Source organism: Marmota monax, unplaced genomic scaffold (genome assembly GCF_021218885.2).
Source record: "Marmota monax isolate L192 unplaced genomic scaffold, Marmota_monax_Labrador192_F-V1.1 WCK01_AAM20220418_F8-fsc00046, whole genome shotgun sequence".
NCBI lineage: Eukaryota > Metazoa > Chordata > Mammalia > Rodentia > Sciuridae > Marmota > Marmota monax.
In genome coordinates, this window is record NW_026692486.1 from 4,017,473 (window position 1) to 4,034,711 (window position 17,239).

Consider the following 17,239-nt stretch of genomic DNA (forward strand, 5'->3'; position numbering starts at 1 on the left):
AAACAAAAAATTATGTTAGGAGTTTATAGTCCATTGCATAGTATTTAAAATAGATACGATGTACACCCAATTTCCAGAAGAAAACCTTGATAGCTGATTTTTAGTTTCAGTCCTTGGGACTTTTTTAAGGAGAATGGAATTCTGGAGGCACTTTGCCATTGTTTGATCATGACAATACACTTCTGTAATCTCCAGCTTCAAGGAGTGCAGAGACATAGGTTCTAGCTGCTGCTGTTGTAGGGAATCCATTGCCACGTTCACACTTCCTGCTGGCTGCTGCCTGCCAACCAGCCACCCATAGAGCAGGCTACTACCATGTTCCTGTTCCTGAGAGGTAAGGATACCTTGGACAGGTGACTTTGGTTCATGGACCCCTGTAAGAACTCCTTGGCAACTGTGCTGAACTTCTTTAGAACTGTTGTGTAAACTCTCCACCCATTCCTGTTTTTCCTCTTTTCTTCAATTCCTTTTTTTCTCCTCCTTTCTCTCAGCTCAAACCTGCATGGTGCGCTGTTGCTCTCCAAGCTCCTGTGGCCCATTTTATCCTCATAGTCACTTCCACTAAAAAAATTATTGCATATGTGATCCCATTTCAGTGTCTGCCTCTAGGAGGACCTAGATGAACCTAATATGAAATTGTTCGGTAAGACTGCATCCATAATCACGGGAAAGGGGCATTAATAAAGTGTAGAGAATAGGTAGAATCAATTGATTATATTTTATTCTATGAAGTCTAGTTGCTTTTATGTTCTGTTGGATCCTAAGGTGAACTTTGTTTCCAATTCTCTCTCTTCTTGATCTTTAATGACCATTTAAACACAAAACATTCTTTAGTTTATTGTGAAATTTTAATTTGTCCCAATAATTCAACATAATGAGGAACATTTTTGCTTAATGGGCTCAAGTTGCTTAGACACATTAGTGTTATCAAACTTAGGAAAGATAGGTTAAGAAAAATTTATACAGTATGTTTGACCCATTAAGACCTTCATTACAATTCATGTTTCTAGGACACAAATATTTAAGAAAGAGAAAAATTTAAAATAAAATAGAGAGCAGGTAAATCTACCCACCTTATTAGTATTTGTATTGATTCCAACAAGAAAAACAAGTTCTGCAAGGAAGAGGCTACAGCAGAGATTTTTGTGAATTGTTGTCCTGGTGCTTTGAATTTCACTGAAGAACCAGAAGGTAAAAATGCATATGGCAAGACAAATCAGTGAAATAATTATTCCTAGCTGAGTGATCCTTGTAAGAATATTATAATCTTTAATGCCCTAAGGAGAAATAATAATAAAGCTGTTAAAAGAATAACTCAGTAACCTGTCAAAGAAATTACAACATGTAATGAACTTCCTTTTTTGGTGAACCATTAATCAAAATGTTCATAAAATGTAAAAATACAAATGTGCATTTAGATGAGAAAAATTTTGTACTTTTGAAAATACTCAATATCCAGAAGAATGTGATATAAATCACATAGCACTCACTTCAACAGTACTCTAATCAGTGATTTTTCCCCTTAAACATAGTATTTATTAGTTTATGGTTTAATGATATTATCATCATTGGTTTCATGATATTGGAAAGACAATTTATTGTTATAATGGGAAATGGTTAATTAAAATGGATTTATCAGTGGTAAGTCCAACTCTTATTTCTATGCAGTGATTTATCTAAAACACATTAAACAAAGGTATAAGAAAAGCTGAATATGTGGAAGACCCAAATAGCATAGTCCAAAGACTCTGAAATGGAAAATGTTTTATTCTAATTAGATAAGTATTTATCTTTACATATAGAATAGAGACTTCTTTGCTTAATTAACACCCTGAAAAAATAATCTTTAAAATTGACATTACTTTAGGCAGGCTTGTTGGGCCATTTTATAAACTTAATAATGAATTCTAAGTATGAATGGATGCAAATATATAATCTCATGAAGATATGATTCAGAGATATAAAATAACAAAGCATAAAATAAATAAGTAAAATATTACTAAAGGAAAATACACTTTATGAAATTAGTCATCTTAGATTTTTCATGTTTTAAAATCTTGCAGGATTCTATATTGCTAAAAACATGATATTAGTTATGTGTCATTTTTGAATAAATATTAAATATTTGAGGGTACTCTGTTACTATTAAAAATAAATTTTCAATACAAAGACAAAGACCCTTAGATTCCATAAATCATTATAATGTTCAAGTGGCGTAAAACACTAAGAATTTATAGATGGATATTTAATTTAATATGTAATCTACTAGATATTACAGATTAGATAAATCATAGATTAGAAATAACCTAAAGTCCAAACTAGATATATTTTATAAGGCAGAGAGAAAGAGACTAAAAGAAATATAAAATATGTTTGGTTTTATAATTATATTATATATGCTATTTATATCCAAGAAAAACATAAAATTAATTATTCTTTTGAACTGTATGGAATAAAAGCAGAAAAAGAAACATAGCCAGATTTATATATATGCAGTGGGAAATTGTCTTACAATTGAAGAACTAGAAGACATCAAAATTGCAAAATGGGTCAGGTGGTTACAACGACAGGAGGTGTGGGTCTCATTTGAGTAAATCAGCTCACAGCCCTCCAAAGACCAGCTGCCATTCATGGTATCAGGTGAATAGTTCCAAAATGCACACTGAGTCCTATACTTATCTGTGATCTGAAAAAGAAACATTTTACTGATGGAAAAAAAGAAAAAGTTACATAATGTTGCTTTAATTTTACTTAAAATACCATTAATACAATTACAATAATGTCTAGAAAATAAAGCATAAAATGAATTCTAATAAATGCAGGTTATTGCTATATGAAAGAATTGAAATTTGTCTTGCAACAATGTTGTTTTATCAATCTTATGTCACAGAGTTGTGATCATTTATATTATTAAAGGAGATCATGGGTATATTTTTTAACTCAATGTATAAACCATCATATGTATCTTTATTAAAAAATGTTCATTATTTACTGAATGTTTGCCCTATCTATGTATTCAAAATATAATACTGAACAAAACATATAAAAATGTTTGTACCCGTGACCTTATATCCTAGTTGGGGATGAAAAGTTATTAAATGTAAAAAGTAAATCTGGGAAAGAGGAAAATGGAAAGGAAGTTGGTGTGAGGAGGTGGTGTCTAAACAGATAACTCCATGAAGGAGGAGTGAGCCCTACAGACTGGGGAACAGAAGGTTCCACACAGTTGAAGTGGCAAATAGAAAACCCTGAAGTGAGAAGACAGGAACCCTTCAGAAGTGTTCAGAAGCCAGTTAAGATACAGCACCATGAATAGGAGAGAGAATAGAGCTGATGAAATCAAACCAGAGCTCCACCACACAGACAAGGAATGGTTGTTCAATAAATAGCAGAACTCTTATGGGCAACAGTTGGAGCACTGACACAGTCTGAGTTTGGGGTGAGTCTGAGAATACAAGGATGGAGCTCAGTTGAAGAGATGACTAGAAGGTTTCTAGATCAGGCTACATGGAGAAAATGGAACACCTTTATCTAATGGACTGGAAATTTGATCCAATGCCAGTGGAAACAGAGGGACTGTAAGACTGGGGGTCCAAAGTCCACTGAACACACAGATGCCATTCAGGAAAACAGCAGTCAAGTGAGGTCTGTTTACACACTGGACCTCTACCCCCGACCACCCCCCACCACCCACATTTTCTTAGTTCTCTTAATCCTTGAAGCTAAGCTACCAACCTTATGCAGGAAAGGAAAACGGATAGGCTCAAGAGAAATTGGCTTTTGTTACTGATCTTTAAGTTCTTCCAATGCCAGAGCCAGGAACCTCCCCATGAAAACTCTCTGGTGAAGCACATCACTGCCACAAACCTACTAGAGCATGCTCTGCCTCAGTATTAAACAGGATGGATAGCCATGAACCACTAGACACCAGAGAACAAGCTCTAACACCAAAGAGGTAGGACCAAGGCTATCCAGCCAAACAGGAAATCAGGAGGAAGGCCATGCAGGCTGCAGATAATAGTTTAAAAACATACATGAAGTGTATCTGACAGAAGAGATACTACATTTGTTAAACAAGATTAAGGTCAAAAAAGAGTGAAACTTTTCCATGAAAATTGTATATAAAGGAAAACTAAAAAAAAAACATTTGGATGAAAAGAGAAATAAAAAATATGAAACTTTATTTTTTTTTTTAAACTAGAAGCTTGACTTGAAAGTCTAACAAAGAAAAGGAGGAAGAGAAAAAGAGAACAGAGAAACTGGACAAGGAGAGGAGAAATTAGCAAAGAATTAACAGAATATTTTCTAGAATTGATGCCGAAACATTTTCAGACTATACAGACTCTCAAAATTTCTACTATAACTAACGAATAAAGACCCATACTGAAGTCCAGCTCAAAGATTTTGGAATACTGAGAATAATTTTAAGATCTGAGAAGTCTGAAAGAGAGAGAGAGAGAGAGAGAGAGAGAGAGAGAGAGAGAGAGAGAGAGAAACAGAGAGAGAGGGAGGGGATAAAGAGAGGGAATGAGAGAGAACATGTAAAAGACTATAAATTTTAATTAAAATATTAATTGTGTTCTACTTCTCCAGGTTAGCCTTGAAGTTAGAAGATATGAGCAAGGTCTAGAAAGTTCTGAGAAAAAACATTTATAATTCATAACCCAATGTCATGCATCATGATATTATCTTGTAGGGTCAGATGGGGCAAGACACTGAAGATAGCAGGAAACAGTTTTATTTAGCTGTAGCCAGGTTCAGAGGGCACAGCTTTTGCTGTAATCAATTAATCCCCTGAACCCCAAGTTCAGGTAATTTAAGAATTTTATACCCAGCATGTAAGAGCAGAGGCTCAGAAGTTCACACTCTGCAGAAGTTCACATAAAAACAGCTTTTTCTTTCCCTGTTCTGGGCAAGTTAACCCTTCAAGGACAACACCTGAGAAGGAGAGAGTGTCTTCTTCCCTTTCTTTCCTCCCTCTGCCAGATGTTACCAATTGGTAACTTCTCTTAGAAATGTAGTCATCTCTGTGAAGCCCCAGCTCAAGGCCAGAGACCTTGTTAAAGGACTTGTCTTTTTTTTTTTTATCACATTTTGCATTTGCAAACATACTTCTACAAAGTACTATACTGAATTCATGTTTGTGAAAAACAAGTAAAGGGCGTTTAGCACCTGGAGTGCTGATTTCTTCCAGGCCAGTGGCCAAGTAAAACAGGGCAACAGGAAAATAGGAAGTTTAACTACATTGAACTTTTTTTGTAGAGTCTCTTTTGCTTATAGTCTTAAAATCAATTACGGTGAAGATTTCTGGCAAAACTTGGTTAAGATTTTTTTGTGTGGAGAAGGGAGTGCCACTACAATCTAGAAGACACAATGGTAAGATATAAACAAAATATTGATACATAGATAGATAGTATAGATAGATATGTAGGTATAGATGATATATTAATATATAATATGATATATTTGATATATAAAAGCCTATTAGTTTTTCTTTCCTGCATAAAGGGCTGGAGCTTAGCTTCAAGGACTAAGATAACATATATATATATATATATATATATATATATATATATATATAGAGAGAGAGAGAGAGAGAGAGAGAGGATATATATAGATAGGTATATAAATATAGATATAATATACATAGATATAATATAGATATATATCTCTCTCTCTCACACACACACACACACCCACACAAGTATCAATGAGTATTTCATACTCACTATAGCTACATCTCTATCTATGAGATATATAACCAGATAATGCAAGGGCTTAAAACGTGACTTTCTATGCTTTTTTTCTCAAGTAGCCACCAGAGAACATGCCACCAAAATACACAAATAAACCAAGAAAAAGGATGAGATTGGCTTGGGGAAACATGGAGCCTGATGCAGAAGAGAGGGGACTGTATGTATAGGGTGATGGTGAGAGGACAGCGAGGCTCATGGTGGCACAGCAACCATAGCATAGATCATAGGGACAGCAACTTTACAGAAAGAAAACTTCTGACAGAGAATCACATGTACTTCTGTGTTTTCAAAGGCATACGGTACCATCATAGAGTTTGGGAACAAATTAGTAATGGATATACAGAAATATAAGCAAACATGTATCAATTACTTTGTAGGAAAAGATTCAGCCTCATGTTTCAGCGGCAAATAACACATTCCAAGTTACAACACTACAGACATTGAAAACTGATTTTATTGGAAATTGGAGGTAAGCATGGGATGATGGGTGGCTCAGGAAGTTTGTCTATCATGGGGGAAAACAGGTAAAAGAACTAAATCTGAATCTTTCAAAGATGACAGTTAGGAGGTAAGACCTATTTTTAGAAGTATAAAATGAAGAGTTACGGAGGTTTGGTGAGATACAAAGGCAAAGAAACTTTAAGAAGTCAGAGACTTGAGTATATTCATTAATTAAGACACTGGAGTAAATGTGGAGAGATCCAGGAAAGATGAGGTAATGGCTGAAGCCAATTCTCTTGGGAATTAGATCATCAAGGATTTGAAGAGTACCAGATTGGGCAAAAGAATGAGGGCTATTGAGAGCAAGGTTCTGAAGGAAGTCTGCAGAGGAATGCCATCCTCTCCAACTGATTGCCAACTGACCACATGCAAATTGTTTAATCTCCTGAAGTCTCAGCTACCTTATGTATAAAATGTGATAACAGTATATCATGCATATGGATCTTATGAGAATTGAATAATTTAGAAATGGCATGATAACACTGTTTTGTACTATTTACTATTATTTTTATTATCAATATTATTACTACTATTAATATTCCTCTGAGGTAATAAAAGGTGCATATCAGTTAGCCAAGTCACAGATAAATTATGGGAGACTCTAAGTCACTAATGCTATTATGTATGAGATATCTTCTGTTTTCTCAGGGAAAATAAAAAGGGGTCAAATTGTCATTCTCAGAGACAGAGGATGCAGGGAATAAACAGAAAGTAAGGGTCATTATTTTGATTTACAAAACATTTGTACAGGTGGGCAGATCAAGGACAATTAAGTCTTTCCATGAATTATTGTGAAGAGGGTTATTTTTTCTTTTCACATGTGTGCTTTATGTTTTGTTTCTTTGTCAAAAGAAAAAAAGTGAAGTGGGTCGTCTTTGCAACTTTAAGCTACAAAAACCTTTAGTATCTCTGATCACAAAAGCATGAGAATCAAAATTAAAAATAGACAAATAAGATTCCATCAAACTTAAAGTCTTCTCTACAGCAAAGTACACAATAGAGTGAAATAACAAGGTACAGAATAGGAAAATATGTTTGCTAACTACACATCAGACAAGGGGCTAATATCAAGTATACATAAAAAACTAGAAAAGAAAAAAAATAGGAACAATAAAAACAGCCTTATTAAAAATGAGAAATAGGCATAAATAGACATTCCTCAGAGAAGATATACAAATGGCAACTTGTTTGAAAAAAATTCCAAGTTCATTAATTATAATTGTGAGATATCACTTCACATCTGTTAGGATGGCTATTATGAAAAGACAAAAGTTAATAAGTGCTAGAAAGGATGAGCAAAGGGAACCCTTGAATACTGTTGGTAGAAATGTAAGTTAGTACAGCCATGATGGAAAAAAAGTATGGAGATTCCTCAAACAAATTAAAAATGGAACTACTATATAATCCAATGATCTCACTAGTGATTGTATATCCAAAGGAAATGACAAAAGCATGTTAAAGAGATATCTGCACTCTCATGTTTACTGAAGCACTATTCACAGTAGCAAAGAAATGAGAACAACCTAAGGATCCATCAACTGATGAATGGATAAAAAAATGTGGTACATGCACCCAAAGGAATACTATATAGCCACAAAAAGAATGAATTCCCACCATTTGTGATTACAAGTATGGAACTGGAAATAATTATGTTCCATGAAGTAAACCAGAAACAGAAAGACAAGCATCATAAAATCTCACTTAATCATGGAATAAAAGATGATGTCATAGAAGTTGACAATAAAATGGTGGCTGCCAAAAGAGAGGAGAATAGGAGGAAGAGAGGAATGGGGAAAGGCTTATTAATAGGTGCTAAGTTATGCTTGAAGAGAAAGAATTTCTGTTGTGTTACTTTGCATACTTGAGTGACCATGGAAATGATGTATACTGTATATGTCAAAAATCAAAAAGAAAAGATTTTGAATGTTTTCATCATAAAGAAATGAAGTTTTAAGAGACAGATATGTTTAACCTGATTTAAAACATTATGTAATATATACATTTATTGAAATATCATGATACCCCATAAATATATATAATTTTTATGTTTTTATGTATTAGTTAAATATAAATTTAAATAAAAAATGAAAACTATGTCCAAGATTCCATTCTTAAAAAACTCACACTTCTTTTTCTCTCTGTAATGCTTATCATTGTTTACCTATTATTTACTTGAATTTTCTATACATTTAGTTGCTTTTATTTAGAAGTCTTCATTGAACAATGACACATCTGCATTATGTGTATGCATATGTATGCTTTTGGTTTAGAAAGTTTCTCCCCACTAACATGAACACATGAATATAATGGCCAGCTTCAAGGTTCTTCAAATAGAGTTTTGAAGGTTTCTTTGACCATGTATAAAAACCAAAATTCTGCTGAAAGCCCAGGAAAATCATCAACTGTACTAAGGTAGCAAACAATCCATGATTTTTGAGTTTCCCTATTCACTGGGAACTAAAATAGCTTGGCTAGTTCAAATGGTGCTTTTTACTATATAGCTTTAATTATATTTGAATTTAAAAATGATTTTGAATAAAAATAAAAGAGTAAAGTGGTTTTGGCTATGTATGAAATTTTATAAAAGTCTGTATGATTTTGTTTTACTCCACACCCAAATTCCTACAAACATTGTTTTAAATTACAATTATAAACTAAGGACCTCACTTATTGAACAAGTGCATTTATATTTTCAACTGTGATACTTTCTCATGATTCATTTCTTGAAGGCATGACAACTTCCAAAATGAATAGTGTACTTAAAAGAATAAAACTGAAATATAACAATTTTAGAGAACCAAATATGTAAATTCTTTGGTACTGATCAGAAACTTCAAAGAACACTATGAGTATAAAAATGTTTTATAGAAAAGTTAGTTGAAAACATTTTACTCTCTTATTTTTACATCCATATTTTTAAACTATAAAACTCACATGTATTAAAGTGACAATACCACAACAAAAAAAGTATTTCTCTGAATGTATCACCATCTAAAAAAACAACTTACCTTTATGTGACTTAATGTAAATGTTATTTTTTCCAGTTCATACAATGTGGGTGGATTTGAGTTAACTGAGACAGAAATGACTGAAGAGATGACTCTTTCCTCCTCTTCAGAATTATCAGAAGATTGAGGTTCCAATAAGAAGTTGTCAGATGATGAAAGCAAGGGGCCAATACTTTTATAATATAAAAATGCGACTGCAACATTGCCTATTAATAAAATTCATGTGCTTAGTAAGATTCTTATGAAACAAAAATTATGTTGAAGCTTTTAAACATAAAAATCGAACAAACAAAAATTTTACTCTAAGGAAGCCTTACAAATACACAGATACTGGGCCACACTAAGCCCATGTATACATTATCAAACGATGGTAAGACTGCTATTATTGTCTGATCTCCATGGATCTGAAAATGATCATGAACTGTAGGTTTCCCTTTACACACACAATAGTTAGAGAAAAATAGTTCCAGATTAAGTTACATCTAAATCTTGATCAACCAGAATGTGAAGCATATTCACTTGAAAGGTAAAAGTTTGAGTTATTACTTCCATGTGCAAATATATGAACTGGAGAGATACTGACAGAAAATTATCACAGGTTTATAGAATTCACTCATTAAGTCTCAAATTTTCAGTTCCACAAATATTCCAACCAAGTTGACACAAGTACATTAAGAGAGGTTGGAAATCATAATCTAGAGCTTACATGTAATATTAATATTATTACCTTGCAATTACATTATAACATAATTATATTATTATGGAAATTCATATTATATATATAGTATATTTAAGTTTTTGTGGATGTTCCACATCTGGGCCAGTGGGACAAAATGGGTTAAGAAAGTTTAAGATTGGGTGACTTGCCACTGAGTTTAATGTTATTCTCACTTAACATGCTCTTATTTAATGTGTGCCAGAGGAGGAAGTGGATTGACCTGAGACGCAGCCATTTATGGGGTCCCCTGACATTCCACAATGCAGTGTATTAGAATGTAACCCAATACTGCAGATTTATAAATAAAATAATGATACCATCATCAAAAACAAAGTCCTGTGATAATAAAACTGGAAACCTCCACATCATACTAACAATATGATTCTTAATATTAATTAAGAATTAATAAATAATAATATTACTATTATCAATATCTATTAGTATTCTTCAATATGATTATGTAAGGCAAAAGTTGCCAAAGTGTATCCCTGTGCATATTTCTTATGGTAATTTTAAAAGGCACCACTGGAGATGTTAACAGATTGCTTGAACCACATATAGCACATAGAACATTTTCCTGTCAACTTAGAACACTTATATCAAAGAAACAAATGGGTGTTAGTGTAACACAGTTGGACTAGTGCAATTAGGACTCCAAGAGATTTAGACAAATATCCCAGGCTTTACTGTGGAGAGACAAGGGCCTAAAAACCTTTTCAGCCAATACAACATCTAGTTGATAATAGTGATTTCTTTGGGGTCGTAATAAGAGATGGTCTGAAATCAAATGAAGAATCGAAAGAGCAGGTGGAACCAAAAATTCTATTACTTACTGCTATCTTATCTAAAGACAAATATTATTTAACATCTATTTTTTTTACCTTGGGCAAGGGGTACCATAGAGAATGCTCCAAAATCCCTTTGATTACCTTTAAGAATATTGTTTCAATATTTGTTCATTCTCAAACTTTTGAACCTTTTCCAGTTCTTATGATTTTTCACTCACTCTAGCCCTGATCTAGGTTTGAGCTCTCTTACCAAATCTATATCTTCAAAAACTAGGGGTCAATCACTAATGAAAGAAATTAAAAACCTGGGGTAGTATGAAAAGAGTAGGTAATTTCCTATTAAATCATTACCCATCCTTCCCCATTTTTCTTCTTAATAAAGTTTTATGTTAGTCTTTTTGTGCTATGATCTTTCTAATATCTATTAATATTACCATACCTTTTCTAAGAAGTGGATATAGCCTTTAATTCAATGACTAGAACCAATACTTGAGCATTTTATTAATGGGAAAAAAAAACGCTGAATTCTGGAGGGACTGTACTTTAAATTAACAATTACATAAATTTGTTAAAGGGTTGTCATTCAGTAACTGTTTTTCCTTAGATTTACCTATTTTGTTTTTTGGCCTCTATTTCCTTAAGATGATATTTAGAAAGTTTTTTATTACCATGATCCAATCACGATTTGCAGTACAAACTACTGGAAAACTATTAGTATGACAGAAATTATGTTTTTCTATATGTTAAAAACCAAGATCAATTGTTTCAAACTAGACTATGCAATGAACTCCTTAGAGAATCATTGTTCTCACACTTCTTTATTGCTACTTCTCTTGAGAATAACTAAAAGCATCTTCTCAACAGGACTTTATATGCTTCTCTATTTTGTTGTCTAAATATTATTTGAATTTCATAAGAAATTTAAAAGTAAGCATGTGGAATCTCTCAATAAAAGTCTATTATCTTTTTATTACAAAACCTTGGTCAGAGTATTGAATCTTGTTCTTTTCATCCTCAGCTCCTTTCCTTCATTCTTCTAAAATTCAGCCTATAAAAAATATTAAAAATCAGCTGTTCCCCATGGACCTACTACATATTCCTAAAATGGCAATGTGCATGTTTTAAATAATACATGTGTTTTAGTTATGAATGCTGTCAATAAGTGAAATCACACATAAATATCACTGAGAGGGTATGATCAGTTTGTTAGATTTGCCCTTATATTTAAGATCCAACCTTGAGGAAAATACATTTTCTCATTCTGCTTTATCGAGAGCTGATATTACTATGCCTTTCAATGTCAGTTTATATGTACGATCATTAAATATAACAAAGCTACCATGCAATCCGACAGTATCCTTTTGAGATACTAATTCCATGACAATTTCATCATCTGTCACTATAATGGTTATTTTCAATGTTTTTTTTTTCCCCAACCTCTAAACACTATTCAATGTCTTTGAATTTTCAACAGTTTGTGTTCTTTGGAATTGCCATTAGTATTATATAGAGAGAGACTTAGCTAATTAGAATGTGGTATAACTTAGTGTCAAGGGTTCAAAGGGAGTGTGGTTTAGTTATTTTCCTTCGATTATTTGTTTGGGGGATGTGGTATTGGGGGTTGAACTCAGGAGCACTTAACCACTAAGCCACATCCCCAGCCCTTTTTTGTATTTTATTTAGAAACAGGGTCTGAGTTGTTTATCTACTTGCTAAGTAGTTGAGGCTGGCTTTGAACTTGTGCCTCAGCTTCCCCACCCACTGGTAATACAGGCATGCACCATCTGGCTTTTCCTTTGTTTTATGACTATACGTTTCTTACAATTGTATAGAAAATGACAGGAAGAATGGAGAGGATAATATTGATGAATGAAGAAAAAAAAATCCCTGGTTAGTGCAGTGGAAACAAAACAAAACAAAAAGGCTTTCTTCTGAGAAAGGATGTATACCATGTTCTTAATAAGAAAGAAATCTCATCTTTTTTATGAAATAGTGTCTACACATGAGACTCTGTGTGTCTTGTATATTTTTTTCATTTGTATTTATGACCATCCACATATTATCTGAAGATATATTCTGATTCATGTTTTCCTAGGTAATATATTTTTACCCACATGAGAACAACTGCAATAAAAATTCTTCTATCAGCAGAGATTTTTCTAAGCTTTACTGCTCTGAAAGAGCAGATAAATGGTTAAATTTAAATAGTAGCTACTTGTTTGGTTCTGGTTAGTTTACAGGGAAAATATTGTTGAGATGATTTCTTTTTTAACATCCTCCTGTCTAGTACTGATTCTGTATTAGTTTCTGATAAGCATGGAGATGAATCCATTAACTTTGCACCTTAGTTTCATTATCTATAAAATGAGATATAAATTATATAGTCATTAAGTTGACTGTTGGTGCTAGCATTCTCTGATTCAAGTTTTTAAATAATGCTGTCTTTAGGTTAGTTAAGGGTTTACTGTACAAAGGCTAAGAAATGACAAGTGAAAAGAGAGGTCTAAATAACTTAGTATTTTATAAACATGATCTATATTTTGTTTCACACAATCTCAAATTTGTTTTCATGAAGAAGAATAAAGACCCAGGTCAGCTAAAATTTTCCTCAGGTACTAAAAGTGAAACTTTTAAATACAAATTGTAGATATTCTGTAAATAAACATTAAATATTTTTATATAGGAAAACACACATTATATGTGCATGTGATATAATCAAATGCATGACAACTTTTTATTGCAAATTCATTGATACATTGTATATAAGATTGTCCTACCATCTGAATTGTATGCAGCTTTTCTCTTTGGAAAGATCTTTATATAATCTCCGTCCACATTCATATGGGGATGAATATGTTTCATGTGATATGAATCAAAACAGAAAACTTTGAAAGCTGAAACAAAACCATGAAAATCATAAATTCTCCAAAATTAGTTTACTCACTATTTATAGTCAATGTATTTGTTTATTGAGAGACAGTTTAATCCATCATTATTATATTTCATCTTCCTATTGAATGAACATATTCTGAACATATCCAAGCAGTATAATTTTTTGTTGTTATTGTTTTGGTATTGGGTATTGAACAAGGGGTGCTTTATCACTAAGTTAAATCCCAGCCCTTTTTATTTTTTATTTGAAACACCATCTCAGTAAGTTGCTTAAGGCCTAGCTGAGTTGCTGAGGCTGGTCTGAAACTTGCTTTTCTCCTGCCTTGGCCTCCCCAGTCTCTGGAATTACAGGCTATTAGAGGCATGTCTCAAAGTGCTAAGCAAACAGTACAATTTATATCTTAAAAATATGACGTTTTAATTTTTCATTTCATTATAGCACTCATGGTTTAATTCATACTGAGTTAAATAAATGATAAAATACATATGCATTCAAGGGCCTTCATACATAATTACTAAACCCAAGATAAGCAACATCTACTTAGAGTATGTTATCTATAACATACCTTACTATCTGAAGAGTGAATGAATTAAATTCGTGTGAGATAATTCCCTTAGCTGGTGATTTTTACCTTTTTTGAAGCAATATCTAGAAATTTAGGGCCCCCATATATCAATCAAAATGCTTACAAAGCTAATTTTGATAAGTGGTGAAATCTTGATAATTATTTTTGTAATGTACTATTACATAACAGCTCATAACCCAGAAAATGTAATAACAAAATGCAATGATTATTTAAAAAATATATCTTGCTTCCTTAGGACAACTTTATAGGTATCCTTAATTTGACCCAAGATCATGAATGGTTTTAGTATGAAATTGCATTAAGCAGGGAACTTTTTAACTTACCATATTTACTACTTTATATTATCAAAAAGCAAAGGGTTCCTAAACAGATATTTAAATATACTAAGAAGATCTGATGTCACTATCTTTGGTCAAAATAGATTCTAAGAAGTTATAACATAACTGACTGCAAATAACAGGAAGGTAATGTGCTCTGTATATTTAAATGCTAAACAATTCAGGGATGGGAAAAGATGGATGTGTCAGGAAAGAAGCAGCACCTCTATAGTCATTTTTTCTTCTGTGCAGTACTTTGTTCATATAGCTCCTGCACTATACATCGCTATTCACTTCTACATTGATAAACCTACCGACATTGTTTTAAATACCCATCCCTCCTTTGGAGACTGGCTTGGCTGAAAACACTATTGCTTTGAAATTGACCTTCAAGTCTTACCTACATCAGTTGAATTTGTATCAAATTGAGTGCTCTTTTGGAAATTCTGAGAAATCCTTAATGTAACTTGTTCAGCAGTATGCATCAGTTTTGTAAGATAAGCTCTCCTGTGATTCGTCGACAGTTTGTCCCAGATTATTAATGTATCCTTTTGAACAAAATTATTCATGGTTTTTACAAATTCCTATAAAAGAATGTAAGTCTTAAAAATATTGGAATTCTTCACTAATCCCAAATGTAGGGAAAAAATGTAAAGATGAATTATATTAAAAGTTAAAGCTCAACATACTCACAGTTAGAGTTGCATTAGAAAAGGTGTCCTTGGCTGAGATAGTGTTATTCATGTAACCTAGTAGGGGGGATGATTCAGCTAATATTTCTATATATGTAATTACATCCGTCGGTGAAAGCTCAGTCACAGAATTTCTATAGACTTCTTGTAACAAAGCCATAGGTTCTTTTATTAGTCCCATCTAAGGAAAAATGAGTCCAGACAAGGGATCCAATTTAGACTTTTATAGCTTTTCAAGAATAAAACTCATATGTTAAATTTATTCTAATGTTGGTTTTCTTGTCCAATACATATATATTTAATTACCAGATTAAACTTAAACCAAAACATGCATCAATTAAATCTGAATTATTTTCAAGGGATTAGTAGATAACTTAAAAAGCATAGCATTTTCTTCATAAAAGACACAGAATGTATTTGAATGGACAATTTAAAAAATAACTTTTAAAGTAACTTCCTATATTCCAATATGGAATTATATCTTAACCAAAAAATATGTTAATATTTAAGCTCCTTACTCCTTATAAATATTGATATCCTAAGTGATAAATTATAACTTAATAACTTAAATTAGATTTTAATCAGCCAAAGAAGATTCTTTACTATGTGATCAAAGAGAAATTTGCTTTAGCTGATAGTTGATTGCTCTTGTTGAGATTCATATTTTCAATCACATGACAATAATTTTATGAATGTCTGACTTTATTTGCTCTTTGAAGTATTCACTTTGAAGTACAAAATCTAGTTGTATTCAACTATGTCTTCTTAGAACATAGGATTGGATCAGGAGTCAAAGAAAAGTTTTACTATTTTATTTAATAACTTTCTTTATAGGAAGAAGGTAATTTTCCAGTATACTGAATAATGAACAAATTACATAAATTAAACCTGAAGAAGTTTAAAATCTCCAAACCTCAACACTTTGGAGATTTTAAAACTAATTTTATTTGTAATGGTTACACAATATTTAGACCTTATATGTAAACAATTATCACAAGTTTAGATTGAAGTTCAACTCATACTTACTCTTCTTGAGATAAGACATTGGAATTATTTTAATTGAGACCAAAATGGCAAAAGAGAATAAATTTGAACTCAGTTTGTCTACTTACTTTTTTTAAAGTTTTATTAATATTTTTGGCAATGCAGGCATTATCTAAATGGCAGTTTGCATTCACATTTTCTGCAGGAAAAAAATAGATTACATGGTAAGTTTAAAAAAATATTTTCTTAAGCTAATCATATTGATGACAATGATTTTGGTCACTCATTCATAAAAATTCATAAAATCATATTCTTTAACACTAGAGTTTCCATTTCAATTTTAGAATACATAATGGTTTGTAGAAAATGGAAGAAAGTAGTTTAAAGGATTAAGGAATGAATATTAAATGCATAAAACATGCTGCCTACCTCTTCTGTTAAATAAAACAATACCCTTTTCTTAATTCATTTTATAGACACAAATGAAAGCTGGCACATTTTTTTGGAAATATAACTCTTTGATACTTCACAATTGTGTTGTAAATGTTTTACATAGTTCTTTGACTACACAAAAAAATTTAATAACATAAATTACCTTGGCAGTAAGAGCCATCATTAGGCATGAACTGTGCCTTTCCTGTGGATGTCTGATAACCTTCCTCACAGAAGCAGTTGTACCCACCATTCACATTTTCACACACCGCGTGAGCACCACACACAACTGATTCACTGCACTCATCTATATCTGGAAATATTCGAAAAATTAGCTTTTTAATTTAGTGTTCAAATAGTTGTTTACCTTGCTGATAGCAGTATTACATATGGTTGGTGATTTCATATCAAACTGTACAAGAAAGTAAGAAACATCCTATCATTTGGTAAAAAGCAGAAAAAAACAAGACAACATATTTTTGAACTCTAATTTGGCCAATTCATTTTCACTGTGTACTGAAAATGTCATTCATGGGCCAAATTCTCAAATTGCTTTCTGAATAG

At 32.2% G+C, this 17,239-nt stretch overlaps 1 protein-coding gene across 2 annotated transcripts in view; it reads right to left on the reverse strand.

Moving 5' to 3' along the window:
* Positions 1-17,239, reverse strand: part of Adgrl4 (adhesion G protein-coupled receptor L4) — a 104,737-nt gene that overhangs the window by 26,275 nt on the left and 61,223 nt on the right. Inside the window, exons 4-11 of one of the 2 annotated variants that reach the window (XM_046443204.2) lie at positions 16,839-16,988; positions 16,372-16,442; positions 15,261-15,440; positions 14,968-15,151; positions 13,549-13,665; positions 9,266-9,471; positions 2,513-2,686; positions 1,074-1,277 (exon numbers count right to left, since the gene is read on the reverse strand). In XM_046443204.2, coding sequence (XP_046299160.1) covers positions 1,074-1,277; positions 2,513-2,686; positions 9,266-9,471; positions 13,549-13,665; positions 14,968-15,151; positions 15,261-15,440; positions 16,372-16,442; positions 16,839-16,988 — 1,286 coding nt within the window. The remainder of the gene's footprint in view (positions 1-1,073; positions 1,278-2,512; positions 2,687-9,265; positions 9,472-13,548; positions 13,666-14,967; positions 15,152-15,260; positions 15,441-16,371; positions 16,443-16,838; positions 16,989-17,239) is intronic. The other variant, XM_046443205.2, reaches the window with a different exon arrangement.